We start from the raw sequence: 27,989 nt of genomic DNA on the forward strand, positions 1-27,989 counted from the left end.
AATTTTGCACACTCATTTTCACACTCTCAATTAAATGCATTTTTAGAGGCAAACTATTGTATATAATAGAGTTTTTTTTTATAAGTCAAATTCAGCTTGAAAACATTTGGCTTAAGACTTTTTCTACCAATGCAGAGCTCTATGTAAACTCGCATACGGCTTTTTTGTCCCTAAAATGTTTTTTTTTCGTACGGCTTCCCCCCTTTTTTTTTTCTGCAAGAAACCACAACCAGCAGAACACAATCATGCTGTCTATCCATCTATGAGGTAGGCATGCTAATTCAGGATAAACTGCATATCCCTGTGTAAGCACACAACACAATCCATAAGCTGCTCTCAGAGTGAGCAAAAAAAAAAAAAGACTGATTATTACTGTTTCAGTGTTTTTTTGTGTGTTTTTTTTTTTTTACTCGATCCTCGACATTAGATCGGGTTTGCACACAGCTGCTAGTTTGTTAAATTGGAAATCTAAATTCGTAAAGATTTCTGGACGGAATTCCAGCTCAGGAATGGAGATGGTATCAAGGTTTTGGCCTGTCTCGGGTTCGCCTTCATCTGCGTAGCAGTGAGGCTCATAATCGCCAAGCTCGCCTTGTGGAGACTGGAGTTGGAGGAGAATCTATAAGGAGATAAAATTAAAAAAAATTAAAAATTAAAAATTAAATGTTATATATTTTACAGAAATATCAGATATGCATGTAAGATTTAATGACCTGTAGCTTTTCTTTCTTTTAATTTATTGGGAAAAAAAAAAAAAAAAAAAAAAAATAAAAATAAAATAAAATAAAATAAAATAAATAAATAAAAAATAAAATAAAAAAAATTAAAATTAAATAAAATAAATTAAAAATTAAAAATTAAATAAATAAATAAATAAATAAATAAATAAATAAATAAATAAATAAATAAATAAATATTTATTTATGGTTGGTACATTTCCTGCTTTCTTAAATAATGATTGTATTAAATAATTATTACCGAATACATTTAGAGTTTAATTATTGTATTATTAAATAATGATTTCATTGTATTTAATAATTATTACGGAATACATTTAACTTTTCACTTGCTGTCTTTCTTCTCTCTCGAGAGCAAAAACAAAGGCAGCATTACCTGATCAAGCCGAATCAGCAATGCCTGTCTCATATGAAGGTCTTCTGCGTAGTGAGTAGAATAGTTTCGGCTCATTGAGTCCTGGACGGGAAAAAGAGATACCAGCTATGTTTAGATCTTCCTTATGCTCATACAACTCCTTATAATATAAACTTCACAACTTGTGTAAAACTTTCCCGCTCTCGATTTTCCGTGAAGCAGAAGAATTCGAAAAAGGCTTTTACTGACCTCTACTGTCATAATGACTTTTACATCCACATACAAAAAACTCAGATTTCAAATGATGTGCATTTTCTATAAAATCATAACAATGACAAAGTACAAGGTCTAATAAACATTAGAGTTTGAATGTTAGAAACCTCTTCAGCTCTTACCATCGTATCATAGTTGTTGATCTGCCGGTAAGATCTTCTGGTCGAACTCTGAAATGTGCACACAGGAGAATCGATGAAGTACAACCATGTGTTCAAGTATGATTCATTTGTCTTTAAAATATCTTGCTATGATCAGGTCTTAAATATTGTCTAAAGATCATGTTAGCTTTCTGCTACATGGTGCCAAAAAATCTAAGGTTCTTCTAGATTCTCCCATCAAGCGATGAGCGGTGCCTGGGTTCCTCTAACGTTGGCGAAACAGATAAATCTGGGACTCATCAGACTGGAAAATCTCAGAACAGTCTGAGAAACCTTCAGGTGCCTGTTAGCAAACTCCATGGGTTTTGCACTGAGGAGATGCTTCTGTCTACCCACTCTATCATAAAGCCCAGATTGGTGGAGGGCTGCAGTGATGGTTGTGTTTCTGGAAATTTGTCTCCTCTCCAGACAGGATCACTTCTCCTCTGATTGCTAACTTTGGCCAGGCAACCAGTTTTTGTAAGAGTCCTGGTTCTTCCATTTAAGAATTATGGAGACTAAAGTGCTCTCGGGAATCTTCAGTGCAGCAGCAAAGTTTTTTTTGTAGCCTTTCCCTGGTCTGTCTCTAAATCCTGTCTCTGAGCTCTGCAGGCAGTTCCTTTGACCTCATAGTCGAATCATGTCCAATCAATTTAATTTACAACAGGTAGATAAAAATCAAGGTGTAGAAACATCTCAGCAACAATCAAGAGAGAACGGAAGTACCTGAGCTAATTTTAAAGTGTTGTGTGTAGATTAATAAGAAAAAAAATCTATCTGGACATATATATATACAGTATATTGTTTACACACCAACCAGGCATAACTTTATGACCACCAATGACCTCCTAAACCACTACCTCTTGATCATATTTACCACTAATCTAAAGTTCAAGTTTCAGACTTTAAATGGAAAATGAATAAAAAGTTACCCGTCTGAGAGATCTCCTGATCATTTGCTGTTCAGCAGATGATGCGAAATTCTGATGGACACCCTGCAGGAGGGAAGGAAATGAAAATAATGAGCTAATTTACGAGCTGTGTTTGATTACAGAGATGCTCAGGATCGATTCGTTCTAAGAAATTAAAGCCTGTGTCACATCATTTATTTATTTTGTAATCCTACTGCTATTAGGAGCAATTTGTAAAGAATTTTGAGCTAAAACCTGAGATCTCACACTCGCCTAAATGACTTTTGCTGGCGATTTAATAAATAACAACAACAAGCAACTTAAATTTTACAACTTTTCTCTATCATTCCACAAAGGACAAAGTAGTTATTGTGACGATACTGAATTATATACTGTACAAATGTTATACTCAGTTTGTGCTTAGTGATGCTACGTACGTTTAGAAGCATCATCTCCTGTGTGGAAATCCCATTTTGAACTTCCATGGTATTGGACGTCTTCACAATGTTCTCGGTCAGGTCTGTTTGGGCTATTTTAGGTGGTATCTTTATGGAAAAAGTAAATGTTAGCAACACATGTAGCAGAGAGTTACTACAACAATACAACAATGGTTTTATTGAAAGCGTAACAAACAGAAGACAAAGTAAAAGCGTATAAAAACGCAGGGCCTCAATTTCCATAAATGTTTTGATTGTTTAATAGTTATTAAATAAATAATTTTATATATATATATATATATATATATATATATATATATATATATATATATATATATATATATATATATATATATATAATTTTTAAATATTTTTATTAATATTTTATTAATTTTTTTTACAAAAAAAAAAAACAAACAAACAAACATATATATATATATATATATATGTATAAAAATTTTATATATTTTTTATTAATATTTTATTTATATTAATTTTATCACTTTTTTTTTTTTAAAGGAAAAAATATATATATTTTTTAAATAAGCTTTTTATTAATATTTTATTACATTTTATTTTTACACATTTTTTTGACTGTAGATTGATCCTGTATTTCAAATAATTTGTAAAAAAAAAAAAAAAACAATTGAGAATTTTTTAGAGTGGTAATTATAATAAGGATTAAAGTTAAGGATTTTGACCAACACATACTAGTTACATCTAATCAGAACCAATAACATACTAAAATGATACTATTCAGAAAAATAAAATTTGTATAAAAAGCTTCCAGATTTCCTCCAATGAAATTACGCTCATGTGTAAAAGGCTTTCCCAGTTTCACCAGTAGAGGACACCGTGTACCATGGTTTAATTTTAATCTTCATTTTCCCTTGCTATGTATATTTTATATAAACGTATTTATAATAAAAATACATTATACATGGCAAGAAATGATAAAGTATATTCAGTAACCTTGCAGTCTGTTCCAGGTGTCTCAATGTTGGAGCTGATTAGGCACCAGCCAGGAACATCATCAGTTGGGATCATAATTTTCTTTTGCTTGCAGGAGATCAGAAGAGCCATCAGAAGAACAGCTGTCAAAAAAAAAAAAAAAGAGGGTATTGCAGGGGTTTTTATTGTGAGACAATTCCCAAAATAGATTCTTAAGATACTGATGTGCCTTCAAATATGAATTATTATTCATTACATAATACTGTTAATACTGTTATAATACTTTGAATTGATTTCTGTATTTTTTTCTGTATTAAGCTTAAGAATAACACGAGTTTGGCAGAACCTCAGCTTTACCTAGCAGTAATAACAGAGCGAAGATCATGATCCCAATGGCGCTGACGCTCGGCTGTGCAGCCACTGATCTCTGAACATGGCAGTTAAGTGTAACTGTGCAGTCACACACGGTGACGGATAAATTCTGGACCAAACCAAAGCCCTGGTTGTCTGAGATTTTGACTTGCAACTCGTAATGGCCGGAATAGATGTTCTTCTCTCGGACCAGGTTCACAGTCGTTCCTGCAGAGAGATCAGATCGTCCTGTTAGTTCAGCGTTCGGATTTTCCGTCCTTTATTCCTTCAAATCTGGCAGAAACTGTAAACATGCATAGCTAGAATTTGTTTACAGAATTAGATTTAATAAATATTATATAGAAAAAAGGTTTTCAATCAGTACAGAGGGTATTTGTTTGTAGAGTTCACAAGCTGTGAAGTCTACAGTTTCTTCTAATGTACAGTGAATTGATCTGAAAAATTCTTAGCTTGTAACAGGAAAAATCAGGATCATGTTTCTTATCAAAGATCAATAAATAGCTGTAATGATCATTGAACTCTATTGTTATTACAGTTATTACATTTTATATAAAGCATAAATCAAAGGATTGATTTTAATATAATGTCTATTATAATGTGTAGTATAATCAATATAGTATAAGGCCGTAATCAAGTTATTTTATTTTTTTTTTTACAAAAATTCGTTTTGTAGATACACGTCAAAAGAGGTTTCGTCAAGTTGTTCTGGGAAATACTTTGCATTTTTGTTGTTCAATTTCTGTATATATCTTTCCTATTAGTTTATTAGAGGCAGGATGAAATGTTTAGTACTAATTAAATATAATACTCTTTATTTTCTATATCCAACGTTGTGTATTTTAAATGTGTACAAAAAGTCACGAGGCCCTTTTCAGGCAGTATTTGTTTTTTTTCCGGAATTTTGTAATACGATACTGGCATTTTCTATCCGTGATCAAATGACCAAGTATCCTTTTCTAAAAAAAACCAAAAAACAATATATTTATTGATTGATAGGTCGATATATAAAACGTATAAAACACTCCGTGTAGCAGAATGCGTCATATAAAAGCCAGTGTAGGAGTGGCACTTTTATTATTTTCTATATTTTTTATTGATCTAACTTCCTCACTGAAAAGTGGTGTGTGAGTGTGTGTGTGTGTGTGTGTGTGTGTTTGGGTGTGTTGCCATGATCAGAACAAAGCAAAAAGTGCCATGCAAGCAAACCTTTACTTTGCCAACAGTTCAACTAAAAGCTCACAAACGTTCTTATAAAAGATTCTTAGCCGAGTCAATATTCACTTACTGTAGCTTTATTATAGCCAATCTATGTAAAAGTGTCATCTTTCGATTTGATATTCTATAATCTCTCCTCCGATGGGCCCCTCAGCAAGACATTAATTTAAGTTTTGGCTTTTTGTGTATTTTATGTGTGTTTTTTGCTTAAAACACACATTCAGTCAAGTCAAATTCAAGTTTATTTCTATGGCACTTTTTTACAACAGACATTTCCTCAAAGCAGCTTTACAGAAGTTTAGAATTAAAGTGAATGATGTGTGTTTATACCTGATGATGATGGTGACTGTGGTGAAGTAAAAACTCAATTAGATGATTAAGGAACCGTCCTTGAGAAGAACCGGAATCAAAAGGGGAACCATTCTCATTTTGGTGATATCAAAAGTGTGATTGTAAATCTTTAAATTTTTAACGCAAATATAACATACAAGTGAGAGATTACAAATCTGGGAATGGGTTTTGTAGAGGACGTTAGCGTAAGCACAATGGTTTGGATTTTCATACTCAATGGTACTACATACTACATAGTTTCCTTGGTTGTTGTTAGCAGGAGATGCTAGTTAGCGATTTTTGCCTAGTAACATTTCTTATTGCTACAACCTATTTGTTTTCTCTCAGGGAAAAGGGATGCACTGAAGTCGTCTTGGTTCCTAACACCTCTTGCTAGCCAGAGCTCCTACGATACAATACAGCAATACCGTTAGCCCAATTTGAGCTAATGAACACAAACAATAGAGAAAGTTTTGTACCATAGTTTGGTTCTATTCTCCATTTTCCCTTGATGTCTCCCAGTAGATCGTAGTGGAATGGTGCACTGTATGGAGGAAGATCCAGATCTACAGCACTGATGTTAGTTGTGCTTTCCTTGTCTGATAAACACACATTGACATTGTCCATCTGCAGCAGTGGTATGTTATCATTCTGATCTCCTAGATGTAGGATCACTGTCCCTGTGCCAGTCATTGGAGGTTCAGCTGCAGGCCAGATGGTGATAAACAAACAAAGAAATGGTGATTATGTATAAAATGAAGTGACAGAAAGAGAATTTGTCTTCAAAATACCTGCTTTTACTATCTGCGTTCTTGGGACTCTGGGAATAAACAGCGTAAGAGGTGCATAAGGAACTAAGTTGGAACAAACCTTGAAGCTGAATATTTATAATATTCTTTTAAACTTGTTAATGAAGTCTTGGTATTTCCTACAGAAAACATAAATCAAGACAAGTCTTTTTTTTTAAAACCTTATAACCTGAACCAGGATTTATTTTTGGTATGTAGAAGCCATTACAGATCTTATATCCAATATATACACTGGTCTATAGCATTTTTCTGGCAGGGGGTGTCTAGCTAGGTTTCTAGGTTGTTGGGTTTTTTTTTCTTGTGTTCCATGTTTGTTCCCACTAGATGTCGCCAGAGAGTTTAACGAGTCCCTGATTGGTTCTCATTGCATCCACCTGTATCCCATTACCCCCTGTGTAACACAGCATCCCCTTTGTGACTGTCTGTTGTTTGTTCATTGAAGTTTGTGTGGTACATTTTTCTGAGTCTCCAGATTAGGTCCCTGTGTTTGAGTATGTTTTTGTTTTGCTTTTTCTTGGGAAGAATTAGTTTTGAGTTATTTTTGCCACATCGAAAGAGACTTTGTGTAAGATTGATCTTTTCCCTTTTTGTTTGAGTTTCTTAGGATTTTCTTTTCTTCCATTTTTTAATTGTGGGCTTCTTTTGCGGAAATTTATAATTTCTGTTTTGTTGCCTTTTAGACTTTTAAAATAAAAAACTAATTGGTCTCTGCTTTTATGCGATCTCTTATGCACTCGACCCCTGTTTTAGCCCTGATCCTAACAGTTTTCTTCTTCTGAGAAGTGTGTTGATTTATTTATTAATTTTTAAACAGATCATGCAACATTTTTTTGTAAGGCTCTTTATATACAAGTTTGTATATCAAAATAAAAAAAGAAAACATTTTGATAAAAATGGGTCATAGTTTTCATAGCACTGTTAAATTGTACTGCCAGTGAGGTCGAATAGGTAAAAGTCTCTTTTAAATTGCTGAAAAAAATCAACATAAAATTTACATTGGCATTTGATTGACTAATTTAACCAAAATGACATGAATGGACAGGATTAGAAATGAGTTTATTAGAGGGACAGTGCATGTAGGACGTTTTGGAGACGAGTTGAAGGAGGTGTGATTGAGATGGTTTGGACATGTGCAGAGGAGGGACATGGGGTATATCAGTAGGAAAATGCTGAGGATGGAGCCACCAGAAAGGAAGAAAAGAGGAAGAACAAGGAGGAGGTTTATGGATGTGGTGAGGAAGACATGCAGGTAGTTGGTGTGAAAGAGGCAGATGTAGAGGACTGGGGGGTGTGGAGATGGATGATGTAGGGGCTCACTGTTAACATCTCAGGATATTAAAAACAAAAGGAAATGCATCACGCATGCTGTTTCTTACCGTTGTCCACCACATACACAATGACAGAGTAGGTGCTGTTCTTCACCAGAGGTGATTCTCTGTCCATGACCTTGGCCACAGAAATCTGGCCTGTGTTTGGATCTATATTCACCCAGTTATCTTTATCTTCTCCTTTAATAAAGCTACACACAGAAAGAAATCAATATGCTATGAATATTCATGTGTAGTTTTTGATCAGAATCTTAACTCGATGTTAAAATAAGGAAATATTCAATATTTTCTTGGTTGATTGCATAAAAAAAGCAAAGTTATTTCATTTGCTGAAAAATTTCCAGTTCCACTTACTGAAATGAGCTTCCAAATGATATGTCTGGGTCTTTGGCTGTAAGGGTTCCCAATACGGTTCCTACTTTTGTATTTTCCATGATCATTATTTCTTTAACAGGAGGTAAAAATTCCGGCGGGTCGTTGATGTCCTCCACGGCGATGGTGGCTGGATAAAGCTTAGGAAGGTTAGCAGAACGTGTGCCAGACCCAGCAGAGAAGGTCTCTACTTCCCATAAACCCTGAGAAGTTGGGTTTATCACCTTACAGGAGAAGTAAGGAATCTCATTTTCCACACTGATTGACACGTTTCGAAAACGTTGTTCCTCGTAATCCATCTCCTGTTCAGTAACGAAGGAATAGAGTTCTTATTGTAGAACAACATAACAAAAAAATATATAGAAAATATTCTAATTTTGGCAAATTGTGGAAAATTTTACAGAATTTCACTGCACCTGAATTCTAGAAAACCCAAAAATGTCTAGTTAAAGAATTTCCATTTTCACTAGAAATAACAGTGGTTTGCAGAAATATTTTCCCCACTTGGAACTGAAGTGAACTATTATGCCATAAGCATCTATAGAAGTGAGGAGGAACTGGAAAATTTTGAAATCTAGGTAGAAATAATGATCCTAGACGTAATTACCGAAATGCCAGAAAACACTATACCCAAAGTTGTTTGGAGATGCATAAATTGTTAAATAAATTCATGAACACAAAATAAATGCACCTGTTCTTGGAAGTCTGCCGTTTTTTTTTTTTTGGTTTTTTTTTTTTTGAGAGACCAAATCATACAAACAGGATCATTAAATAAAGTCTGGAGCAACAATCTGGAAAACTATTATTCAAGGTTTTGATTAAAAAAAATAAATAAATATGCAAAGAATTTGATGAAGTGACTCTGCCTAGCAGATGATGTCCCTCAAAATTTTCTGACAGTGGGGAAATAATTTAGTCTAAGGTAGCTTAGTGGTTAAGGCAATGGACTTTGCATCTGAAAGTCGTGAGTTTAACTTCTTTCTTTGCACATCCAAGCGATTTTAGGAAGATAGAAGTCAGAGAACAAGGTTTAGCCGTGATCCAGCGCCCCTGGAGCACAGAGGGGTTAGGGCCTTGCTAAAGGGCCCAAGAATTGCAGCTTGTCAATAGACTAAGGGCAAACAAAATGCTACCAACACTACATTTCACTATGGAGATTCTCAGAATGATTGGATTTTGTGCCAAATCCAAAACTTGACATTTTTCATTATTAACTTGTCTACTGAAAATCCAACATGCTCTTTGGGGAACTCTAAATAGGCTTTTATATAGATCACCTACTTTCCACAAAGTCCAGCATTGTGTAGTGTAATTGGGACTATGTTTGTCCTGTGATTATCTTCTTCCACCTCGGATGTAGATTTTTACAGGTCATTCATATTTTGTCCTTGTCTTTTTTGTTTGTTTGTTTTGACTGCCTGCCAAATTGCCACTTTAGAATTAAAAGCTATTTGGTGTAGATTTATGATACATAATTCTAATCAATTCATTCTGATTTGTAGAGCACGTTTTAAACATTGTTTCAAAGCAGCTTTACAGAGATATAATGGTTATAAGGTTGTTTAAAAGTTGTATTCCTTATATTTGCAAGTTTATTTCTAATGAGCGATCCAGTGGCGACTTTGGTAAGAAAAACATTCCCTGTGATGGCATTAGAAGAAAATCCTTGAAAGGAATTTTCAAAACTCAAAAGAAACCGATCCCCATCTGGGGGGCAACTGAACTCTATTTCAGGTTCAGGCTGTATTGCAAAATATCAATGTTGAAAGTACGTATGGTAGAAAAAAAAAAGTACCCTCATAACAGACAGGATCCCTTCATTAGTGTTGGGGTCGGTCTGGATTTTAAAATAGTTCTCCTGATCTCCATGAAGAGTAAATTTAGCTCTCCAGGCTGGTGTCCCTCGTGTGTCTTTGTCTGATACCTGCAAGCGCAGAACTTCCACTCCGCTCTCGCGTTCTTTTATCTTTGCAGGACCCTGAAAAAATACGTTATCATATAACTGCCTGCAATATGAAGATTGTGTTTTCGGAGATTAGCTTAAATAATGTATTGCATTTTCATGTGTTTATTTAGTTGATAATTGTATTTGAACTTCAGTCTAATCAGATTGATAAGTCAGTTTGCTTAGTGGTATAAACAGTTTAGCACTCACAGTTTGGCCAGTGATTTCAGGGAGGTGATTGTTATGGTCAATGATCTTCAGGACCACTGTGCTGGTGCTGGACAGCTGCATTTTTTCTCCTTTATCTTTGGCTTCAATCAGGAGGGTATATTTCTGCGCTTTCTGGAAGTATTTCATAATCATTAAACCAGAGTTACATGGTTACTACAACCCCGATTCCAAAAACGCTGTGTAAAATGTTAATAAAAACAGAATGCAGTGATTTGCAGATCTCATAAATCCATATTCTATTTACACTAAAGCAAATAAATATATTTGAACAAAGAACATATACTATTCTAAGGAAATATATTCAATTTGATGGCTGCAGCACGTCTCAAAAAAGTTGGGACAAGGGCATGTTTTCCCACTGTGTGGCATCACGTCTTATGTTCGCATACGTCTGGAAACTGAGGCGACCTTTTGCCGAAATTTTGGGAAAGAAATGTTGTCCCCTATGTGTCTGATTCTAGCTGTTCAACAGTTCTGGGTGTCCTTTGTTGCGTTTTTTTTGTTTAATGATGTGCCAAATGTTTTTGAATTAGTTAGAAACATTAGTTAGAATTGTCTTGCTCAAATATGCAAAGCCTTTCCTGAAAAAGACGTTTTCTGGATGGAAGCGTTTTTTGCTCTAAAACCGGTATATACCATCCAGCATTAATGGAGCCTTTCCAAATGTGCAATCACAGACACTAATGCACTCCCGTGCCATCAGAGATGCAAGATTTTGAGTGCTGATTACAAGCGAGATGGTCCTTCTCCTCTTTAGTCCGGATGATGTATTATCCGTGGTTTCCAAAAATAAATGAAACATTTATTTACATGACAACAAAAGAATTTTCAATATTTATTGTCCCTCACTTTGTCTCCAAAACAATCTACATGTGCTGTCCGTTAAAAACTAATTTGTAATCCTGTCCATCGTCGTCACTCCCAACGAAAACCTCAACAACTTCAGCTCTCTTACCTCCAGCTCCACCTCCTGTCTTTTACTCAATGTCACTGTCTCTAAACCATACAACATCTCAGGTCTCACCACAGACCTATAAACTTTCCCTTTCACTCTCACAGATATTCTTCTATCACAAATCACTCCTGCTATCACTCTTCTCCACCCACTCCACCCTGCCTGCACTCTTTTCTTCTCTTCTCTAACACACTCTCCATTACTTTGCACTGTTGACCCCAGGTACCTGAACTCCTCCACCTTCTCCATCTCCTCTCCCTCCAACCACACCACTCCACTGCCCTCCCTCTCATTCACACACATGTACTCTGTCTTACTCCTACTGACTTTCATTCCCCTTCTCTCCAGCACATACCTCCACCTCTCCAGGCTCTTCTCAACCTGCCCCCTACTCTCACCACAAATAACAATATCGTCTGCAAACATCATAGTCCACGGAGACTCCTGTCTGACCTCGTCTGTCAACCTGTCCATCACCACTGCAAACAGGAAAGGGCTCAGGGCCGATCCTTGATGCAGTCCGACCTTCAACTTGAACCAGTCTGTCGTTCCTACTGCACACTTCACCCTCACATACTTCTCTGACACACCTGACTTCCTTATACAATACCACAACTCCTCTCTCCACCCTGTCGTACGCTTTCTCTAAATCCACAAACACACAATGCAACTTCTACTGACCTTCTCTATACTTCTCCATCAACATTCTCAAAGCAAAAAAGCATCTGTGGTGCTCTTCCTCGGCATGAAACTATACTGTTGCTCACAGATGGTCACCTCTTCTCTCAGCCTGGGATCCACTACTCTTTCCCATAACTTCATGGTGTGACTGATCAACTTTATTCCCCTGTAGTTACTGCAGGTCTGCACATCTCCCTTATGCTTAAAGATCGGTACCAACACAGCTGAATTTACTTTTAAGTTCTAACACTTTAAAATGTGAAAGAGTTGATCGAGGGGTCAATGCAAGCCTGTGTCCATGTTTCTGTGTACAAAGGAAGCTTCAGTTGATTGTGGATGTATAAATATATTTTTTGGAAAAGTTGTTTGGAATATATAATAAAGTGTCCATTGTCTAAGCCGGTCTTTAAAGGTTCTCAGACAGATGATCTGGAGAACCAATAATACATTTATGTTGGTGGAAAGAATAAAACACTGCATACAATTTTTTTTACCTCGTAATCCAAGCAGCCTTTGAAAAAAACATGTCCTGTGTAGTGGTTCTGAGTCATATAAAATTCCACATTGTCTGTTTTTGGGGTGACTGAGACCAATCTGAAGTCGAAAGTGCCATTGGGGGTGGATTCATCATCACCATCTGTTGCGAAGACCGTCGTTACCAATTTGCCTGTTGAGATTTTTTGTTTTAGTACCAAATTGCACATTCTTAGAATTGGAAATAATTCTGAACACAGAACTTGCATTAAAAAATGTGTGGTTAGAATTGGGATTCAGACTGTTTATGCAAACTGTGGTCCCGAGCCATTGTAGGTGACTGTTGATATTAAAAACAGTCCAAATCCATTTTTGAAAATCTTTCAGTTGCTCAGTGTTTAGGCTTTTCATGTGGAACCATCCGCAACTGCGCAGAGTGAAGATGTTGGGCACCAAATAATAATTATATTAATTATGAGCTTATGATTATTTCTAGATTGTGAATTGTATAATTTACAATTAAAGAACAAATTCTTTAGCAGTAGGCACACCGTGTACCCCATGATTCCATTGTCCTTGTTTTTATTTTTTTATTTTTTGCATCTGTATTGTACAATTACTTACGATTAACAAATTCTCCAGAAAGGGTATAATGAAAACCAAGACTAGGATTTTTAGTTAACTGATGACTTTCGCAATGGCATTGATATGATTGTGGGATTATGTGCTGCAAGTTGACTGATGAAATTAATGCATTTATTAAAAAGAAATTAATTAATTGAATATTAATCGATAAATGAGAAGTTACCGAGCAACTCAAGAGGTTTGAGGATGGATTGGATCAATGTTAACAGTCTACTACAGTGTTTCAGGACCACAGGTCGTATCTAAGCCCTTAACACTGAACAGAACACCTCAAAAAAACAATGAAATGTAATAAATGGACATTCAGTGATAATGATAGGTTTCCCTTTTGGATTTTTCCTTGTTACACTCGGCACTGGCTCACTCATTAGGGATAAACTTGGAATTATTAGTAACAAACTTAGAGGCACTAAACTTGGACACTCTTTTATACAAGTTTTTAACATCTTTATCTCTTTAAAGCTGCTTTGAAAAAATGTCCATTGTTAAAAACACACTATTAATAAAAAAGTAATTAAATTAAACTTATTCTACCACTTTTTTACAGACAACAATGATTTAAAATCACCAGGATCATGACAATAAAAAGACATTTAATTCCAAAGTAAAAAAATTGAAAACAAGTAATAAGGTGAATAAATAAAAAAGATACAGTCGATACTCTATTCTAACTGTGTTATTTTAATGTAATTGATAACTCTGTAAGTTTTTTCCGATTTCCTGTTTATCTGATTGTAGCTCATTATTCTAAAATCATATCCAGTACATGAACATGGTGTGTATGGCGTGAATAGCGTTGTGTCACCTTGAGGTACCGATTCGTTGAGTGTTGTTTCATAGTTTGGAGGTTTAAACATTGGTGCATGATCATTTATATCTTGAATCTTGACCTCGACTCCGAGCCGCGTGTCCACTTTGTCGTTCGAGACGTTCTTGGCTTCAAATTTAAGCTGCAGAAGAACCAAGTTTTTAACGTATTAGTTAAAAGAGATTTAGTATTTGTGAATGAATTTAACTTGTAAATGTAATTTTTTTTTCTTCAATTTAAAAAAGCTTCAAATTGTGAAAGTATTTTAAACAATTTTATTCAGATTGTTATGGTCACTCTGATTGTTCAAACCCACCCTGAGAACTGGGAAGGTCTCATGGTCGACTTTTTTATGCACAAGGATTTGACCGGTTTTCCTGTCGATACTCAGCACACCTATGGGCTCCACATCGACCCCACTGCCACTGAGGATGAAATTTACCAGATATTTCTTGTCCACAGTGATCTGAAACAGAGGTTTGGCTGGTGGGTGGAAATCATAAAACGATCATATTTGTCAAACTAACCTTATTCTCCCCTCTGACTGGTCAGACATTGTCGATTAAGGTTCGTTTGACCATATCTGTCATACCTTAATCAACAACATCTGACCAGTCAGAGGGGAGAATTCAGGAGGTTATGAAGTGGGTTGAGTCCACAGCCCGGGTACTGGTCTACGGCTTAGTGGTTGGGGACCCCTAGTCCAGCCTGTGTTAGTGCAAATGAGGATATGTACACATGTGCACATAGAATTATATGATACAAGATATAATATATTTAATATCGCTTTCAGCGTTAGTGTTAGTGTTGTAATATCGGTTTGTTGGGATTTATTTAGTAAAAAAAAAAAAAAAAAAAACAATCCGAATGGTTGGAATAAATACTTAAAAATCCATTTAAGAAACCAGAAAAAAAAAATCAGCTTCTGTAACTGAAATTACGAAGTGGCGATCATAAAATATCGCAATGTTGAAATTATATTATATAGACATTTTTTTTAATAATAAGGTTGAATAGATTGAATGTTAAAGTATGATAAATGGGCTTCAAGAACACAGAAATAAATAAATACATTAAAAAAAAAAAACATTCGTAAAAATCAGTGATAATTAAAAACACTCCCCTGCCATTGCAGGTTCATTGCTTTCCTTGTTCTTTGGACGATTGACTTCACAATCGGAAGACTAAACCCACTTTTACACCATTACACCAGCGTCAGATTTATATTGTATTCTAAATATTTGTGGGTTTTTTCTACAGTGAGTCTGAAAATGTAAATCTTGCTGCGGGTAAAACACGTATCGTCTCACGGTATATGAACTCTGTGTTCCATACTCTGTGTTCTCAGCATACATTAAAACTAATGAACAGGTTGTAACCTCAGTTGTGTAATTGTGTGAAATTCCAGTTTGTCTGCTCACAAAGATTCCACGTGTGCAGGAAAGACTGACGATACTCACGGTGCCGAGTGGATATGGGAAAGGCCCAGGGCTTTCTTCCTCTATAGTGAACGAGTCGATGATCCATGTTCTTTTGTGCCTGGATTTACTGTGGGCTGATACTGCAGCTACAGCCTGGTAGAAGGAAACAAAACCTCTTAGAAACTTCACTTAGAAAAGGGCTCAGTGTTTAAGATATCGGACTTCTGATCTGGAAGCTGTTACTGTGGGGCCCCTGCGCAAGGCCCTTAACCCTCAAATGCTCAGGTGTATGAATGAGATAATTGTAAGCTCTGGATAAGGAGGAAATCTGCCAAATCTTATAAATTTAAAATGAAAACATGCCATTATTATTTGTGATAAATAAATAAATACTTTACAATATATTTGGAAAAACGGGACCTAAAGACTGTTCCGATAAGTAGATTAATAAATTGCATTATGGTTTTTTTTTGGAGAACAGTTTAGCATGTTCTTCAAGTGTAAATAGTAGTTTTAGTTTTGTGCAAAGCAAACATACAGTAAATAAATAAAAAAAACAAGGTTATGGGTGGTGAAGTTGTACAGAAGCTTATTAAGCAGAATGTAATAGAAAGTAATAGAAAATTGTGATAGTTATATAAATGTATGTAACTATTATTCAGTAATATAGGGTTGCCAGGTATGTGTGTAAAAGCAAATATTCAAATGATTTTTTTTCCAGTCATTTTCAGTTGTTTGTTCTTTGAGCTCGAGGAATGCAGGGAGAAAGCAGTCTAATTTTAGTCTACAGTGACCCTCTGTAGACTAAAAGAACGAGAGTTTGTTTTCCAAAAATGAAGACGTTCTCATTATTTCAAAACTCATTTTACACATCGATAAAAACATGACTGTAATGTCTACGTTCCCAAAGACAACTTTCAACTGCTGCAAATTTGACAAGCAAATTTGACTCTTGCTTAAAGACCCCTGTGGTAAAATGAGACCGTGGCCCAACCTCACCCAAACAAGCTAGACTGGATTTTCAGTTTGCTTCAGTCGTAATGGGAACTCTAAAAGACTCATAACAAGATACAGTCGAGGGAATTCTACCGTTTTCCCGCACACAAATTCTGAACCAGATTTCTACAATAGGTGAACATGTACCACAATCAGAACAAGTTTTAATTTTAAGGTAGATCTTGAGTTTTTGGGAACCAGGAATAGTCACATTTTATTTAAAGTGTATATATAATGTCACTAAGATTTTCACATTTACTTGGCAGGCCGCTTTATCCAGAGTTACTTACAACTGCACAGGTGAGGGTCAAGGGCCTTGCTTAAGGGCCCAGCAGTGACAGCTTGGATATTTAAACTCAAGACCTTTTAATCGAAAGTACAACATCTTAACCACTGAGCTACCACATTACATTTTTTTTAATAAACTGTCACTTGTGTATTTTTCTCTTTTTTTCCACAACTGATGACCCACCATCATCTCTGATCTATTTTCTATCTATCTATTATTTTATTTATATATATATATATATATATATATATATATATATATATATATATATATATATATATATATATGTAACTATTATTTAGTAATATAGGGTTGCCAGGTCTGTGTGATTGTAAAAACTTCACATAAGAAGCATCAGCAAGTTTTGGCAACCCCTGGAGTATATATATGCTACTAAGCACAAGTTTTTTCCCCACCAGAACTGGGTTACATTTTAAAACATATAAAAAAAAAGCTATAATACGAGCCCATTTAGGGGAGTGGTGAAAGAAATAACCCGAAGCTGCCGTGTACAAATAGCATCCCTGCTCATAGCACATACACGCTCGTTATTTTCCTCACATTAACTAATACCATCAACACAATAAACACCATGGTCATGGTCAAGCTGAAATTACTGTTTACTTTCAATCCCAAGCTTTTTTTTGGAGAATTATATACAGAAATAACAATAGCTGATCATTTGTTCAGGTGACTGTAGGAACAATATTGAATATTTAATGTGTGTTTGTATTTTATGTATTTATGTAATATGTTTTTTGATATTCCACTTCAGGAGGTTTCGGAGGGGTCGTGAGATATCTAATTAGAACAACCTGAAGGGTTCTAACTCTTATACGGTACCTCAGAAATGTTCATTGTTCATGTAGGTTATTGATTATATTTTCTCATTTGTACTTTACATGGAAAGATAAAGCTTGTTAACTGAATAATGGAAAAACATTTCTGATCCTCTTTGAATTTACAGCTTTATCTTTGACTATATCAAAGTACTGACAGAATTATACCTACTGTAAAAGCCTTTATATTAGACAAACAGCTTCACTGGAAGAAGGAAAGATACAAGAAAGTGGTAGTGGAGCTCAGTGGGTACGATACTGGACTTCTGATAGGAAGGCAGGACATTGAAAACATTGATGGAGCTGTAATACATATGAGATGCTGAACATTAACATTTTTTACTTGGGTTCATTTGTTTTTTGATTTATAATTTAAGCACAAGATGTGAACTAAAACACCTTCGTTCTTTTTTTATTATTTAATATTGAAAGCCAAAACAAAAATGTGCAAAAGATTTCCAATCTAATATTCCATTTCAATGGGAATTTCATTGGCGTCTTTTCTGAGGACGAAATGTCCACTCTGGAGCCGTTTGCATGAACAATAATTAGTATGATTCAAACCAAAGCAGCATATTGAGAGAGATGTTTAAATGAAATCTAGAACATGGGGCAGGGCAGGATGGGGTAGGGTGAGGTGGGGGTGAGGATGTTCTGGATTGTTCTGTAATAAGTGTGAATTTTGTAAGATTTTGTAAGATATTATATTAAGAAGAGGACATGTGTCCCATTTCCTGTCACTCTATTATTGTTTTTTGAAGTCATCCTTGGATAAAGCCACTGATGGATTATGAGCTGATGGTGCACCAGTGATTTTAGGGTTGATCAGGACTCCCAGAAACCGAATAACTCCATCATAAGATAAGATGGCAAAAAACTATAAATCAGGTGAAACAAACAAAATAAATCGTTTTGTTTCATAACAAAAAAAAAAAAAAATCATTTGTATTCTGTACTGAAACCACACACCACACACATACACACACCCACATACACACACACACACACACACACCGACACACATACACACACCACACACACACACACACACACACACACACACACACACACACACACACACATACATACACCCACATACATACACACACCCACATACATCCACACACATACACACAATATCTATACATTTAAATTTTTATTATTAGGGTGGTCAAATTTAACAATACGTTAATGCGAATTCCATTTTAACGGCACTCATTTTATTAATAAACAATCAATGCAGCTTTGACCATTTTTATAAAAAAATATAAATTAAATAAAATATAAGAGGTGAAATTAAAACACATTTATTCACAATGTCTTTTCTTTACTTTACTTTAAATAAAAAAAAAATGTAATAAATCCGGCATGTTGCTGCAATTAAAACCGTCCGTGTGGAAACATAGCAGACGCTCTGTTTGTTGTCCTGATGATTTACGCAATTTAAATCACCATAAATGCTTCAAAACAGTCACAAGTATATTTTGCCTCCATGCTCTATGTTGAGTTTGGTTTCACCAATAATAGAAACATACGTACATTTGTGTAAAGCATCATATTTGTCCATGTGCATATTGATTAGAGAATTAAAAACTTGAAATTTATTAATTTTAGGTAAAATTAGAATGGATAAAAATGTGTGAATAAGTAATTAATCACGAGTTACCTCAATGATGTGATTATATATATATATATATATATATATATATATATATATATATATATATATATATATATATATGATTAATATAAAATCTATGCAATATTGTAATTAATCATTATTTTATTTCTTTTTTGTCGATCTGAAAGGTAAGGAAGTTAGAATTTTGACAAAACATCATTTGTATCATTAGAAAATTAAACAATTGTGGCCAAACATGTCCTGTTGCATCAGGTAGCATGACTTTTTCTCTGTTCAGATTACTTAATCCCTCCTTTGTCTGCTTTGACAGAAACAAGTTTCTAACCTCTGGCTGTTTACTTTCACACCAGCTGCAGTAGCACATATTCAGCACTGTCAATTACATACTGATCACCATCCAATTTTTTCCCTCAATCCCAATACGAGGCGTGGAATAAAAACTGCCACTTAATGTGACGTGTTTATAGATAAATTATATATATTTATAAATGAAATTATACACTATTGGGACACCAGATTTTTTCATTCGTATCTGCACATGTATTTGGATGTGACCATAAAATTTTCCCTTCACGTGAACTTGAAGACCCAAACCAATCCACCTGTGCACAAAGCCAGCTCCATGAAGATCTGCTTTAAATGGTTTGGAGTGGAAGATATCCTACTATAGTGCTCCAACCCTATCAATCACATTTGGGATGAATGTGAATGCTGCACCCCAGGCCTCCACACCTTCTCACATCAGTACCTGACTTACTAACATCTGGTGGCTGAATGATCACAAATCTCCAGAAGAACATGCCAGAATCTGGTGAAGACCCCTTCAAAAACAGCAAATGGAGTGTAAATATGGATTGGGATTTAGAAAAAAAATCCCGGCAGTTTTATGGTCAGGTGTCTCCAAAATGTTTGTTCATATAGTTGAGTTTTTTTTGTTTGTTTGTTTTCTTGTTATAAATGATCAGTATTTTGTTTTAGCATGAAACTGCTTAAATGCCACTTTCATAAAAATAAGTGTGCAATAATAACAAGGAATAAAAAGCTACTGGCATTATGGGAAAGTTAATACGCCTAGATTGTAGACAGGTTTTTTTTTTTTTTTTCTTCAATCAGTTGTGTTTGCTTTTTCTGTTGTTTTACCTGATCTGAACTTTTCACTAGTGCATTTTATTGTAACAATTATATATTATAATATATATATATATATATATATATATATATATATATATATATATATATATATATATATATATATATATTCTATAATCTTTTATGGTCAAATATCTATAAATAGCAAGAATTGTAACAAGAAATTTTAAAAAGATTTAGATAGATAGATAGATAGATAGATAGATAGATAGATAGATAGATAGATAGATAGATAGATAGATAGATAGATAGATAGATAGATAGACAGACAGACAGACAGACAGACAGACAGACAGACAGACAGACAGACAGACAGATAGATAGATAGATAGATAGATAGATAGATAGATAGATAGATAGATAGATAGATAGATAGATAGATAGATAGATAGATAGATAAGATGTTGGACATTTGGTCAGAAGTATTTGTATATTCAGTGTTACTCTGTTATTCTTGGTTATAAATCCGAAACTAATACGTTATAAAACAAATATTACAACGCTAACATATGGTCACGTCTGAGCAGGTCTGTGTTTGCTGTTAAGCAACTGTTTTTATTTCTCAAAAAACACATTTCATTTTCTTAGAAAAGCCGTTACCCGATAAACAAATGAACCAGGACCGGTTTTTCAGAAGAGTTTACATTAAAGATTTTGTAAACTTCCATTCGCTTCCATTTGTACAGCGCTTTAAACCCTGTACATGGTCGGCATGAGCCGCTTCAAGAAATGTTTAAATAAATGAAGTGGTTAAATTTCATAAATTTGTCTTTATCAGTTTTTCCATAATGAGCGAAACCAGAGGTGACTGTGGTGAGGAAAAAACTCCCTGAGATGATATGAGGAAGAAACCGTGAGAGAACCCTGAAGGAAACCTAATTTTATCTGTGTGATATCCAGAGACGAAAAAAACATTTCACAGCACCACAAATGTATATTCTTATTTTGTTCTTGAATAAAAGTAAGTTAGCAATTGTGTTCCAACAGGCCTCGATTATAAAGAGTTTATTTGTACATTTTAAAAAAGAAAATTGGTGGTCACCAAAATCACGTCATCATTTTTTTCTTATATCTTCCCAATCTCATTTAAGTTAAGGTTCACATCGATTCAATTCAATCCAATTGTATTTGTATTTATTTTAACAGTTTATATTGTCCCAAAGAAATACATTTATACTTATGGCATTTGGCAGATGCCCTTATTCAGACTTTCAGTTATCTCAGGTATACATCTGAGCAATTGAGAGTTAAGGGCTTTGCTCAAGAGCCCACCAATGGCAGATTGATGGTGCTGGGATTTGAACCCATTACCTTCCAATCAGAAGTCCAAATCTTATAGACTATTCTTCTAATTCTCCAGATTAGGAACATAAATTTCAGCATCATAAATTTTATAAACGTATCAATTGTGGCAAGAAAAAACTCCCAGAGATGGTCCGAGAAACAAGCCTTAGGAGAAACCAAACCCAAAGGTGGAACCCATCCTCATCCAAGTAAACATCACCTGGTTAACTTGTATAGATTGCTTCACTTTTTTATCTGGAATATACGATCAGGGTTATATTGCTCATATTTTATTACACTTACAGCATTCAGCAGAGCTTTGGAGTTTCGATCAAAAACACATGACAGTTCAGCTGGTCCTTGATTACCAAATCCATTCAATCTTTCTGTGGTATTGATGTTCACAATTTTATTTTGGGTTATTTTTGAGGATGAAACCTTGTATATAGATCATTTCCGTTTGCCGCTGTGTCTTTTAATGCAATGCAACTCTTCCAGCACATCAGCTGAGACTCCAGACACTTGTTTTTACATGTGCATGAGTACAGTTTAGAGTACCTTTGTTATAACTCTCCCTTCAATGTGACCATTTAATCATCAATCAGTGGTTTTGTGGGCATCATCAAATGCAACCTAACTGTTCTAAAGTCTAGAATCAATACGATCTGGTGGTAAATTTGTGCTTGCTTGTTTATGTAAATAATAAGGAATAAATAATGAATAGTGCTAGCTTATTGGTTAAAACATTGGACTTTGGATTGGAAGGTTGTGAGTTCAAATCCCACCCCTGCAAAGCTGCCCTTTCTGGGCCCCTGAGCAAGGCCCTTGGTTGGTGAGTTGTATGAATAAAATTACTATACAGTATGTCGCTCTGGATAAGGGAATCGGCTTTATTTTCATTTTGATCAGGTTTCTTTCTGTCAAGATCCTGTGGTTTGACAAACATATATACAGTTGAAAGAAATTTGGATAAATTTGAGTTCCTTTAGACAGCTGGCTTTGGTCAGGCTTTTGGACAGATACCTAACGTCTAATCAATTCAGTTTGTAATCAGATAGCGGTCAAAATATCCACAATACTTCTGTGCCTTCACATCATCATCAAAACAGAGAAAAGTCCACGCTTTCTAAGGGAATGATTTGGGTTTTATTACGCAAACCGAAACGTGTGAAGAGACAACAAGGTGACTTTTTAGCTCGGTTGCAACTCCATCACTATTTATTAGCTCTGTTTTATATTCCGCCTTGAATGTGGGCAGGATTTTTTACGTGATCCCCTGTGACAGCTCAGAATGTAAGGTGATGGATGTTTTCATTCTCATACACTGTGGAATGTTCAGGTCCAATCAGCTAGAAGATTCCAGTGTTTTATAACAACATTTAATAAGATCACATGATCCGTCATGTTTAATAAAAAGTGTTTTCTTTTAGTTTTTCTGTTTTTTTTTGTTTTGTTTTGTTTTTGGCTGAAAATTTTAAATTAACAATCATAATGTCACAATATACAGTAAATACATTTCATGCATTAGTAATAATAAGTTACTTAAGGATTTTTATTAGAATTGATTTTTAGATTTTCATAGAATTTCAGCATTTGTAAAATAAACACATGAAAGGAAACATTTCAGTTACATTTGTTATTACTAAATGTATTTTTTATTAATTTTGGATTTTTTTATACTTAACCAAATAAGTAAAATAATCAACAACTTCAACAACCAACATTCAGTCTAAAGCTGAGTATAACAAACACCACAATAATTAATACACTAAAATCGACTTTTTTAGTGTCTTTTATTTTCTGAAAATTAGATGTTACAAGGTAAAAGATCCAAGTGTGATATTTGATCCGAATTTGTGTTCTACTACTTAATACGGTTCTGAATAAAATGCAAATCAGTCTGCATTGACAGGACAATATAAAAAAATAAAAATAAATACTTTTATTTGGAAATGTAGACATCAACCTTAAAACTGGATCCCAGTAGTTTTTAAAAGAAGACATTCAGTTTTCAAATGTCCACAAAAAAAAATAGTCCAATGAGTTTATCACTTTATTAAACAACTTTTTAAGAAATCTGTTGCGGTTGCAGTATATTATAATTGAAAGTGAATATTTCTGCACTGAAATCACTTAATTCTTTGCTCTTTATAGACTAAGACCAAAGCTAATAGAATGCATCAGTTCTAAATCTTGCTGTATTGACCTATTAAAGTAAATATGCATAATATTAAAATATTATTCACTCTGAATCAACATCGAAGTTGAAAAGATTGTATTTTTTATGATGTGGCATTTCTCACAAAAAAAGGAGAAGAAGGAATGCAATACCAACGACCCCCACCCCCCATCTCACACACACACACACACACACACACACACACACACACACACACACACACACACACACACATCTAAACCTCATCTGTTCATGTCCTCAGGTGAGCGAAAATGTTAAGTGTCATGCAAAAGTTATGAACCCAAATTCTTTAGGTTAAACTTGAAGTGCGAAATATTTGATTATTTTTTCCTCAAGATGTATCAAAAAAAGGGCAGCATGAATCGCTCTAATGAGGCACGCGATTACAACAGGTCTTGACTCACAGGCTGGATCGACAAAAAAAAAGTGCCCTTGTTTTTAAATTTAAAGAAGGATTAAGGCTTTGGGTGGCTGTGTATAAATTCATAGACAAACTAAAACATCACCACTCCCTCTAAAAATATATTGACCTTAAAAACTGGAGTAATTCTATCTGAGGCTCAAGTATTGACTAAAACCTGTTTTTTTTTTTTTGTTTTTTTTCCGTTTTGATGTATGTGCCATGAGGTGACATATGTCGCTCGCATAATTCATTGGTTTAATGTATTGTATTGAGCACATATGCATAAATCGCCTGTTCTATTATACACCACACTAAATCTGGCCGAGTTACAACATGGTTAATCTTCTTTATAGAAGCTGAAATGTTTACGAACGATTTCTGACGTCTTCAGAAGTGATGGATGTGTGTTTATACACAATGAGAAATGTTAGGGTAAAGTCAGGCCACAGAATTGTGTAATAATGTGTGCTGTAAAAACATTAAATTAGACCATTTTACTTAAACAACGTCTCTTCTTGATTTGTTTATGACAAAGAGCATTTAATGGGTTTTTGTCTTGGACTGAAGAAGCAAAAACACAAGTTCTAGACAGCATCGTTCAATTGCTTGATTTCTTGTATGTTGATTTCTTGTATATTGATTATAGTGTTCATTCGAATGCATTATTATTTCCATGGCAAGAGTCAACTTCCTATTAAAATGCAGAAACTTCCAGAAAACTGAATATATTATATTATTATATTATGTTATTATTATAAATATTATTTGTGTTCCTAATGTTAAGATTTTAGACTTTTGATCAGAAGGTTGTGAGTTCAAATCCTAACAACACTTACAGCCCACTGCTGTGCCCTTGAGCAAGACCCTTAATAACCTTCAACCGCTCAGTTGTATAAGTGAAAAAGTTGCTCTGTATAAGGCCGTCTACTTGAAGCCGTAATTGTGAAAGTATTTACTGGCAAACGGCTGTAAATACTCTAATATACACAAAGGAACAATTGAGGATGTGTTGTTTTAAACCTATAGAGAAAAATGTTGTGAATAAATAATGGCATTGTATAATGTGACTTGAGTTAAGCTACGTAATGCTAATTTAGCTTTGCTAGCCTCTGACATTATTAGTTTAATGGGGAAATAATCAACTATAAAAAATCTAGTACAAGGAAAATATAGAATATTGAAGTAAATGCAGATTAATATATAAAATGAAGCAACATTGAATTTAATGTTCTAAATTGAACCCCAGTAGAGTTATTTGATGACTCGCAATGTTTCTTAGCAAATGTTGAGTTGCCACTCTGGTCATCGAGTTCTCTAAAAATAAAATACTCTTTAAGTAGTCTTAAAATACCTACAAAAACATCTAAATCAACCTAAACAGTAAAAGCAGCTGCCTAATATAATTAAGGCATTGGAAAGGCACCATGGTATCTGGCTCCATGATATTAGAGTCAAGTCAAGTCAAGTCAAGAGGCTTTTATTGTCATTTCTACTATACACATTGGTACACAGTACACAGTAAAAACGAGACAACGTTCCTCTGAAACCCTAGTGCTATGCTAAACAACAACAGATGTTCTGAGAGTAGATCTTCTGTAAGTTCTGTAAGTTTCTAGGTGGGGCCAACGTCATCCCATGGATACTGTGCAATTTTGGAGGCCAATTTAACATTTTGTCATTTTCCTCAAACCATTACTTAACACTGCTTGCACCTTAGTACAGTATATTCAGTGCATTATCCTGCTGAAAGACGCTACCATAAGGCAACACCGTTCAGTGTTTGGCTACATGACACTGTACATGTCAAAGCCACATCCACATCCAGGTTTCCCAGGAGAACATTGACCAGGGTATCACATCGTCTCCTTCAGCTCGCCTTCTTCCCATATTTGATCCTGGTACCTATTTCCCCGGGTTTGCAGTGCACATGATGCAAAAGCAAATATGATCCATCAGCCGAGGCCACCTTCGTCCATTGTTTCATAGTCCAGTCATGATGCCCAGAATCCTATCGACTGGTAAATGGTTGTCTTTTATTGGAGCATTTTTGCTTTTTATATGAACCCTTGCATACTGGAATAAACCCCATAAGACTGTTTTAGAGAAAGCTCTGACCCAGTCGTCTAGACATCACAATGTTGTCCTTTAAATCAGATTCTTACACTTTGCTCAATTTCTATGCTTCGTATGCACTCGATACCTCATAAATCCCACGCATGTTAATCAATATTATTCACATTACAGTGGTTTTAATGCTATAGCTGATTTGTGTGATGTGTATGTCCATATACAGTATACGTACAGGGAAATGGGGAATTGCGGAACCAGGAGTGGTGAGGGCTCCACCAATGGGAGCTCAAACAACCTCAATAGTTTCTGTTCTGTGGGCCATTCAACAGCACCTGGGAACTTCTTTTTGATGGCGGAGCCTATTTCTTCTATATTAGCAGATGGGACATTATCATGACATCCTAACTGGTAACAAAGCCAAAACTCCTTTCTTACTATCACCATTTTTATCAAAGGTTTTACAGCCAATGTTGATTGCGCACCACTTCACTGCTCCATTATAACTAATAGCAAGGGCTTTTAAACAAGCTCGCACTGGTTCCAAATAAATGCCAACAGCCCACTTCCTAGTTCCAAAAATTCCTGTTTCCCTGAGCCACTCTGTATGTACATATATATACATATGTATGTTTAAGAGAGAGAGAAAATCTATTACGTACAGAAAATAATATAACTTTATAAAAAAAAAAAAATTTGAGAGTTTCTGGAAATTGTTTGGAATCCTTATGAATAATTGATGCACCCAGAATGTGGCGATGCATCTGCACATATTGTTTTGTCAAATTAAGTTTTTACCCAGAAACCTCTGATTTCATTCTGGCAGTTATCGATCTCTTAGTTCTCACGTCTTGTGAATTATTTATCCAAAAATTCAAAATAAAACTGAAAGAGAAAAGATCTTGACGAGCTTTAGCTTTATGAATTCTGTATAAACGTGGTTCATTTGTCTTCAATTAGTTTCTACTTAAAAAATACCTTAAAAAGTCCTCACTATGCTTATTAGTCTTTCTGAAAAATTATATTCGATTCAGTTCTTTTCTAGTGTTGTCTTTGAATAGAATAATTGTATAACGTATGTGCAAAACATTTTAACTTTATTTCTTTCATAAACTTAGATATCGCAATATCACTTCATCCGAAGTTCTAAGTACTCTGCAATTTAAATTTATGTTCATGTTATAACCTAATCTAATTAGACAAAATTGGGCGTGTTCCTTGTATGCAGCACTAAAAATGGTAGTGACCACACCCCTAACCCACCCCTAATCCCCAGCCTTTCTAACTTCTCACCTGACTTGAGTGTTGTATAACAGCGTATAAGTGTGAATCCATGTGAAAGATCATTATTATTATTATTTAGTATAAAAAGGAGCTTTGAGGTATTAAGTACTTGACTTGAGTGCAGCTTGCCCAAGGCATTATAATAAATCATGTCTGTTGCAACATATTTCTAAATGTTTAGAGAATTACAGCTTGTAATAGTTATAATAATAATAACAATAATAATAATTAGGCATTACGTTATCATTTCGAATGAATCATCATCAAATGCAACCCTGTACGACCAAATTCCAGCGTGATCTTCACCAAAAATATAACAACCTCATTAGCAGTAATGAGAAAACATGCATCGTGAACACTTACCACTGTGAGCATAAGCACAAAGATCCACGTCTTCATCGTTGTAGCACTGAATAACCAGGTGTGTTTCACGGAGCTGTGCAAAC

At 34.7% G+C, this 27,989-nt stretch overlaps 1 protein-coding gene across 1 annotated transcript; it reads right to left on the reverse strand.

The window, feature by feature from the left end:
* Positions 1-380: 380 nt before the first annotated feature.
* On the reverse strand, positions 381-27,986 carry LOC124399357 (cadherin-like protein 26). The gene is made up of 17 exons (XM_046870229.1): positions 27,907-27,986; positions 15,430-15,543; positions 14,286-14,435; positions 13,967-14,111; positions 12,537-12,709; positions 10,386-10,517; positions 10,026-10,208; positions 8,213-8,532; positions 7,907-8,049; positions 6,201-6,425; positions 4,162-4,383; positions 3,826-3,947; positions 2,854-2,961; positions 2,438-2,500; positions 1,488-1,535; positions 1,114-1,194; positions 381-619 (listed from the first exon to the last, which is right to left on the reverse strand). Exons 1-17 carry the CDS (start codon positions 27,940-27,942, stop codon positions 407-409), a joined length of 2,478 nt encoding a protein of 825 aa, XP_046726185.1. The 5' UTR covers positions 27,943-27,986; the 3' UTR covers positions 381-406.
* Positions 27,987-27,989: the final 3 nt, after the last annotated feature.

This window comes from Silurus meridionalis, chromosome 16 (assembly GCF_014805685.1).
Source record: "Silurus meridionalis isolate SWU-2019-XX chromosome 16, ASM1480568v1, whole genome shotgun sequence".
Taxonomy (NCBI): Eukaryota; Metazoa; Chordata; class Actinopteri; order Siluriformes; family Siluridae; genus Silurus; species Silurus meridionalis.